The sequence below is a fragment of the Coturnix japonica genome, chromosome 10 (genome assembly GCF_001577835.2).
Source record: "Coturnix japonica isolate 7356 chromosome 10, Coturnix japonica 2.1, whole genome shotgun sequence".
Taxonomy (NCBI): domain Eukaryota; kingdom Metazoa; phylum Chordata; class Aves; order Galliformes; family Phasianidae; genus Coturnix; species Coturnix japonica.
This window is the reverse complement of record NC_029525.1, coordinates 11,319,645-11,327,281: the sequence shown is the minus strand read 5'-3', so window position 1 is coordinate 11,327,281 and position 7,637 is coordinate 11,319,645. Positions and strand designations below refer to the sequence as shown.

General features: G+C 42.9%; 1 protein-coding gene across 1 annotated transcript; it reads right to left on the bottom strand.

The window, feature by feature from the left end:
* Nucleotides 1–1,132: 1,132 nt before the first annotated feature.
* Nucleotides 1,133–4,443, bottom strand: BCL2A1 (BCL2 related protein A1). The gene is made up of 2 exons (XM_015873101.2): nucleotides 3,124–4,443; nucleotides 1,133–1,627 (listed from the first exon to the last, which is right to left on the bottom strand). The coding sequence occupies exons 1-2, from the start codon at nucleotides 3,541–3,543 to the stop codon at nucleotides 1,523–1,525; spliced, it is 525 nt and encodes a 174-aa protein (XP_015728587.1). The 5' UTR covers nucleotides 3,544–4,443; the 3' UTR covers nucleotides 1,133–1,522.
* Between the last annotated feature and the right edge of the window lie 3,194 nt (nucleotides 4,444–7,637).

Here is a 7,637-nt window from a genome sequence, read left to right as displayed (position 1 = left end):
AGTGCCATGCCAAAGCATCTACAAGGCCCGTCATTTCTTTCTTCAGTCTAGCATCGTTTGCAAAGAATTTCCTCTTTCTGAATTTTGTTGTAGAAAGGGAAATTACACTTCAGCAGGATATTTGACCGCTGCCTGCCAGATGGTTTCACATCCCTACAGGCCCTGGTGGTGGCTGGAGGACCTGGAATGAGGATGAGATTTTGTGTGCTGCGAGGAACAGAAAGCGCTGCACCCACAGCAGCTTTATTCTCCATGTGTGCAGGCCTGGGTGATGGGCTCAGAAGGGAGATACTGCCCTTGTCCTTTGGTTTCCTCATTGTTAGGGAAGTGGGAGCAGGCACTGTCATGCATCTGCTCTGTGTGTTAATGGAATCATTGGAAGGGACCCTTAAAGGCCATCTGGTCCATATTCCCTGCACTGAACAGGCACACCTACAGCTATAGGTGCTCAGAGCCCCATCCAGCCTTGGGTGTCTCTAGGGACGGGGCATCCTCTCTGGGCAACCCATGCTAGTGCCTCACCATCCTTATTGTAAGAAGATATCTTTACTTATACCCAATCTAAATCTCCCTTCTTTTAGTCTGAAACCATTTCCTCTTGTCCAATCTCATTAGACCCTGCTAAAGAGTCAGTCTGCTTTCTTACAGGCCCTCTTTAGATATAGAAAAGGAGGCCAGCTAAAGTCCAACTATACATGCTAAATCATTTCTCTTGCTTTCATAGAAGTAGAAGCAATGCAGTTAGGTAGATCTTTCCCCCCCCCCTTTCCCATCCTACAGTTTATTTTCTTAAAGAGATGATGAGGCCCACTATAAGATTCAAAAATACATCTTTTAATTTCTTTTTCCCAAAAATATTAGTGTAACTACACTGCAAAAAAAGAAAAAAAAAGAGAATCATTTGTACTTCTCTGCTTAAAAAAATCATGTTTTAAAAAGTCCAGCCAGGTGACTGCATTGCAATATTTCTAAAGAACAGTCAGTGTAGATAGGAGCAATTAAAAATAGAACAAAGAAACACAAACCATTGCATTAACAGTAAGTGAGTGCACATCTTTGAATTGCTGGCTTCCACAAGTTGTTCTTCCCATTAAGACTGCTTAGACTGGATCAGTAACTTGTAAATCTCTCCCCCCCCCCCCTTTGCTTATACAAATGCTGCAATAAAAATGCATTACAGTAGTATTTCATTTACAAAACAAATGAGATTAAAACTTGTTTCCTAACCCATTGGATTGTATTTCAGTAAGACAATGTCCTTTCATTGGCGGTGCAACAGAGATTCCAAGAACCATCTGGCTGCAGAGCTGGCTTGCATTGCTGCACATTGCAGTGCTGATTCCTCTTTAGAAGCATCCTTTCTTTAGGTCTGACAGTTAGGAGAGGGTGTTAGACATCGCATTAGTCAAAATAAATAGAAATAAATTAAAAACAAATTATACAGGGCAGTTATTTTCTAGTCGATACTGCTTGGAGGAAAACTTAGCAATGAAGCTTGTGGCAGCAAGCAGGTCCATTTATTTCAGTAGTACTCTCTGAACAAGGAAAAAACAGCTGCAAATATGTCTGTAATTGTAGAGAAAGACAGTGGTGATCTTCTTTCAAACTTTGTTAGGAAACCGTTTTCCTGTAGGAAAGAACACGCACAGTTAGGGCAGGCTTTGGATGTGTAGGAGAAATGCATCACTTTGTGCTGGTATCAGAGTGACACTGCTACACCTTTGTGCATAGAGAGGCAGCTCTTCACAGCTTTCCCTCCAACAGATGTATAGGGCTTCAAAATGAGGAGCGGAAAATTGCTGCGCCTTGCTGGATGTTTGTTTTATCTCCAAGGAAAGATTGTGCCCTCTATATGTAAACAGAAAATGAGGGTGAACTGCATCATCTGAGCCCACACCTTAGAGGAAGATACAGGTACTGCATTGCTGATGTAATAATATGCTCATAAATATCTTCCTTTAACATCCCTATTCTGTTGCGATAAGCCACTTGTTATGACAGAATGCTGCCTGAAGTTAATACTTTTCCTAAGTAAAAACAACTCTATTTGCAAGGGATGCAGAGAGGAGCATTACAACAGATCTGATGCATCAAGGGTCATGACTCACTAGCACCATTTTTAATGTTACCAGACAGAGAAGGATGAAAACAAGCGGAATAAAGATAAACACTAGAAAACAAGTGAAGGAAAAAAAAAAAGAAATGGCAAAGAGGAAATATAAGAGAATCAAGTCTGGAAAGGAGTGGAAAGAGAAAGTAGCATTTACATATAGGTAAAAGGAGAAAAGTACCAGGGAAATAACTGCCTCTGATGTCAGTGATACTCAGCTTCCCCCAGAGTGCAGTAGTGAAAGGTGCTGTCAGGATGAAACTATGCAAAGCAAAAGGGACCTCCCCTCTACGAGCAGGAGGGAATTTCAGCAGCTTGATGAAACTAATCCGCACACTGACAAATGCTTTTCTCTGCTTTGACCATTGATGTATGCGAGTTCTAGGAGTATCTCAGTCCTAACAAATAGAAAAGATTGGACCCCGTTGTGCTTATCTGTACATTTGTTTAAGTAAACTGATTTGGAGGATTAAACAACAGCTTCATGAGATCCACAGCAAAAGTACTGACTTGTCTTTGAGAATGAAACTTGTGTATTCTTTCCTTGCCCTGAACATCAGTGGTTTTGGACCATCTTGCTTCTATGGAAGCATAATTGCTGCTCTAACCATAGGACACATTCACTTTTAAATTCAGTAATAGGAAGTGTGATGGAATGCCTTATTTAATGTGCTTTGAGCACAAGGTTGGACTAGATGGTTTCCTAACATCTCTCTCAGCCCGTATTATTGTACGAGCGTATGAGTCAAGTCTTACTCTGGGGTTTTGGCTGTTAACAGAAAGTGCCTTTCACAAAAGAAAGATGTCTTTTAACATTGTTCTATTTAAAGCAGAAGCAAAGTTTTCTCTGCAAGTCTCAAGCAGACATTGCAGACATCATATATTAAGTCACCAAATAAAACCCTGGATGAAATGTTTTTGAAAGAGTCTGTAACAAAAATTTCCCTTAATTAAGACAAATCTTTGAATCTACACTGTGGTGGAAAATGAGAAGACACTGAATTGAAACTTACCCAGCCACCGTTTGCATCTATCCACGCGGCTTTGTTGTTTATGATGTACTCTGTGATGAAATAAGAAATCTGCTCCTTCTCCTCTCCGGTGAGCTGAACTCCGTGCTCTTGAAGCTTCTTGGTGAGAAGACCTCCAAAAGTAAATATGGTCGTAATTCGTCCCCAGTTCGTATTTCCATCAGCAAATTTTTCTTCCATGACTCCATTGAAAATTCTCTTGGCAACATCAACGGAGGTGATATCGATCCTGTCCAAAAAGGGTCTGAGAGCCTCCTCTGTCTGATCTTGGAGTGAAGATGCAATGTTTCGCAAGACATGAGCAACCCTGGTTTGGGCTGGTCCAAGACGTGATTCCTGAAGCACATATTGCAGATAATCTTGAGCTAAATAATAAACGTAATAGAACTCAGCGGTTTCCATTTAGCACGAGGCTCAGAGAGCAGTGTGCTGTTCTTAATCAGGGTCAGTAATGAGCAGCCGCGGGACATGCACACACAGCTTTGTATCTTCTGGTTTTGATGGAATTTTTTTGGTTTTACCACAAAGTTCCTGTTCAAATGTATGACTTAATGTTCGTGTGGGCTGTGGAATATGTCATAGCGGAAATGAAAGACAAATGTCTCCGAGGAGAAAACAAGACTTCTTGAGTGATTTATTATTGTTCTAGACAGTGTGACTCTACAACTGAACTCTGCCACCTTTTACCACGTTCTTCAGCAGTGTAAGTTTGTATTTCCTAAGGTCTTTTGCTATGTAACGCTAGTAGAGATTCAGCTTAAAAACACGTCTTGAAAGGTGCATGCTATAGGAACATGCAGTTTGCTCTGAACCCCCAACATCCCGCACCCCACATATTTTCATTGCCAGTGGTTAAAGCTGCAGTCCACATTGCAGGCATGTGGGTTAGTTCTATGTCACACATTTTGGAAGGGTCTGGTAGAAGTTTGCAACATGGAGAAATTGATAAAGCTTTTCCAACACTCAGGGAGCTTTCTGCAATGACCGGCAGTGGTAAAAGTATGGAAAGCAAAAGGGGGAAACCAGCTTTATAGCATGATCTCCTTCTCCAAACTTTCCCACTCTGTGAGTGCTCTTCAAGGTCCTGCTTTGAAGATTTGAATGGATGGCTTCAAAGATTTCTCTCCCCCACAGGGAATTTGGTGTGAAAAACAATTTGAGTATAAAAGACAATGCTAATGCAGTCAGTGTGTCAGAATGGAGGTAGAAAATACAGGGAGAAGCTGGTGGTGTGTGATACCATCTGATTCTTTCTTGACAGATAACAGAATTAGCATGATACCTACAGTGGCAACTCTTCAGCTCTAAGTTCTGATCAAGCAGTTATTTGGGGGGGTGGGGGGGAAGAGGCAGAGGTGTCAAACCTGCTCTTTCTTGACAAAGCCAGTTCTGATTTTGCTAAGGGGTGACACTGTGGCAGGAGAGTTTCACCCCTCTGCAAAGACTTCAGAGCAGCTGATCACACTAGAGCAAAGCCTAACCAGAGCTGTGATGCAAATGTGCTGTATTTATAGCTCTGGTTCGTCCCCCCCAAGACTGTGTTTTCTGCTGCTCTGACATCAGTTTTGCAGAAAACCATTGATTAGAAAAGCATACTTTCCACTTCCTTCTAAGGGCTTTTCTTCTGTATGTGGTGAACCTGGCTCAGAGTGACACAGTAATTTTCCATGTGCAGCGAGGTTTGAAACCTCAGGCCATCACCATCGTAGCACAGACATCAATGACTCTGGTTACAAGGAAAATATTTGCCTTACTTTCTATTGGAAGCAGAGCTGGCTGCTGCCCTGTTCACAGTGCTCAGAATGGGTTTGGGAGGGAGGAGAGCTGGAAAAACTCACGTGTTAGATGCTACCCTATGGCCCCTTGATCTGTTGCAGGGCTGAAGGGTGAAGCACTCTTGCTGCTTCCTTCTTTTCCTCTTGTCCAAATGAAAGTCCAAATCAGGACTCTCGTGTGTGTTTGTGGTATTGAATTTCAATGCAAAAGAACTGCTCAGCTCACTTTTAACTTTCCAGCTGTCCTGCACAGCCCTTATGTAACACTGGGAGGGTTTACTCACTTCTGTTCGACTCCATTTTCCTACAGATCGGGATATACAATCTGACTTTCCTTCCAGCTGCAGTGGTTGGCTCCCGCTGAGGTCCCGGCTCGGTTTGCCCAGTGGAGTGCTGCCACCTAGTCGCAGCTGCCTTGGCTGCAGGCTCAGCTCCTCGTCCTGTTTGGTTGCTGGGACTTTGTGCAGCAAAGAGCCACAGCACTGCAGCTCCTAGATCTCAAATTCTCTGGCAACTGAAACAGCCAGCTTACGCACTGTGTATCATCGTCAGGAGATGCTGACAGAGCGCACAAGATGAGCTCCAGGAAGGAAAGGAGGGTGCAGATATATTTGCATCTGTTTGGCCAACTGAGATATTCCAGGCCAGTTGGAAAGCTGGAGCAGTCCCCAGCATACACTAACCAAGGAGCCTTCTGCTGAGCTGTAGGGCAGTGCAGAATAGCCCTTGAGTGCTGAGCAATACAGCACAAGATATCTCCCATTCCCCAAATGCCACACAGCAAGTTGGCTGTGTTATTCAGTGCCCAACCACTGCCCTGTCACTTCCTCTGGTAAATGGGCTCAGAACTTGGCTTCTTCTGGATCCAAGCCTCTCTCATTATCATGAGTCAAGGGACTCTGCTGCACCGTTCGTGTGCCACGTGTCATCATGCACATGTGCACGGACACATGTTTTGCTCGAAGTTCTCACAAGTCTTTCCAAATGTTTATCCGGGATTAGGATCATTTGAACAAGGAGTCATAGATTGTTGGCAGCGAGCCACGGGAAAGTAAGGCTGCCTTGACTTCAAACAAGCAAGGCTTACTTACCTTCACCTGGTCTTGGTTGAAGCTTAGCAAGGCCTTGTGGATCCCATTGGAACACTTCAGGCTGAATCCAGCTTCATTGCTGAAAATTCATGTTCCTCGGAGTGGAAGAATATTGTAAATATTCCTGAATTAAGTCAAAGGCTCAACACAATAACCAAAATCCTGTGTGCTCCCCGCTGCCATAAACTCTTGACTTTTGTCTCATCCCAGTCTAATGTCAGCATGTTCAAGGTCCATTTGTATTTTGATGTGCAGTTTTGATTTTGATCTTTGGATGTAATGATATCAGGAGAGACAGGCGTCCAACATCGGCTGCATCAGTGCTTTAAAGACACTCTAAATTGTGGTGACATTTACAATGTGGTGGCCCACATTGAGACAGCTGTGGCCTCCTCAGCCCTCCATTCTTGCTTCCATACTTCACCCTCATTTAAATCAAGCCTGTGTCTGCTCCCGATAATACCAGAAACCTTTGCACTGGCTGAAGGGTTGGTGACTCATAGATTAAATACGTTGCCTTTAGAAGAGAATGTATCTTTTAAATAAATCATTTTAGTCCCCCTTTTATGATATCCCCTCTGTTCATTACTGTATAAAAGAGAGTTGTAGCAGCACCAGTATTTCTACCATAAGTCACTCTTCGGGGAGGTTCATAACTCACCATTAGTTTGTTTTACATGCAGGGTCCGCTCTGAGAATGCAGATATTTTTATTCCCTTTTCAAGTTGTCTTGAATTATTTTAAATTATACTTAAAATAATAATAATAATCAATGGCTGCAGATAGTTTTGTCTCTTATAATCAATCTAGATCTGCTCTGAATAGGGATTCTGTTTAGGATATGAGCGTGCAATGTGAATTTAGCAAGTTTCTTGAGCTCAAAATAAATATCTATGTGAAAACACAGTTCTGAACCCTAATTCAGTAATTCTGCCGCATCTTTACCTCCTTAACTGTATTTGCATGAAGCCGTTGTGTTCAGAGCCTGGGCTCTGACTTTTTGAAGTCCTTCACCTAATGTAGCAGGAAGACTCAGACTACAGTGTGTTTTGGTAAGACTTTCAAAGAGCCTAAAATTTGATATTAAATTAATTCCGTCCACTTACAGCTTAAGATATAGGACTGGTTATTGTAGAATAACATGTCCTGCATGAACCCAGTGCCGGGAAGAACTCAGAAACCTAACGTCCCATTGTGTCAGTGTACAGAGCCCTTGGCTCATGCAGGGAATGTAGCACAGGAGCTGGAGGTGTGTTAGTAATGGTGCTGATACTGCTGTCTGCTCACACCCCCAAAGCTCTGTCTTTCAGAAAGTTGAGCTCTTCCGCACACTTTCAGTTAATCTCTATGCAAAGTATTGAGTATTTGCTGTTTGTGTTAACTGGTCTTGACAGTAAAGCAATATCTGAGTGCTCCAGCTGGAAGCATGGATTGCCTTGTGCTGGCTGTTTGACCCTTGAAATCCAGGAGGAGTCTCCCACCTCAGCTCATGAGTGTGGGGAGAAGTGCTGAACCTACTCAAAGCACCAGGCTGGCTTCTAAAGGAACGGACACAAGATTGTGGTCATCCTTCCTTGCAATCACATTTAATCAGCGAGGTATTTTAATGGCTATCAGTAGCACGAGCAAC

Coding starts and splice junctions, on each gene's coding strand:
- BCL2A1 (XM_015873101.2), bottom strand. CDS start 3,543: ATGGAAACCGCTGAGTTCTATTACGTTTATTATTTAGCTCAAGATTAT. Junction 1,628..3,123: donor TAGATGCAAACGGTGGCTGG/GTAAGTTTCAAT, acceptor TCTTTCCTACAG/GAAAACGGTTTCCTAACAAA.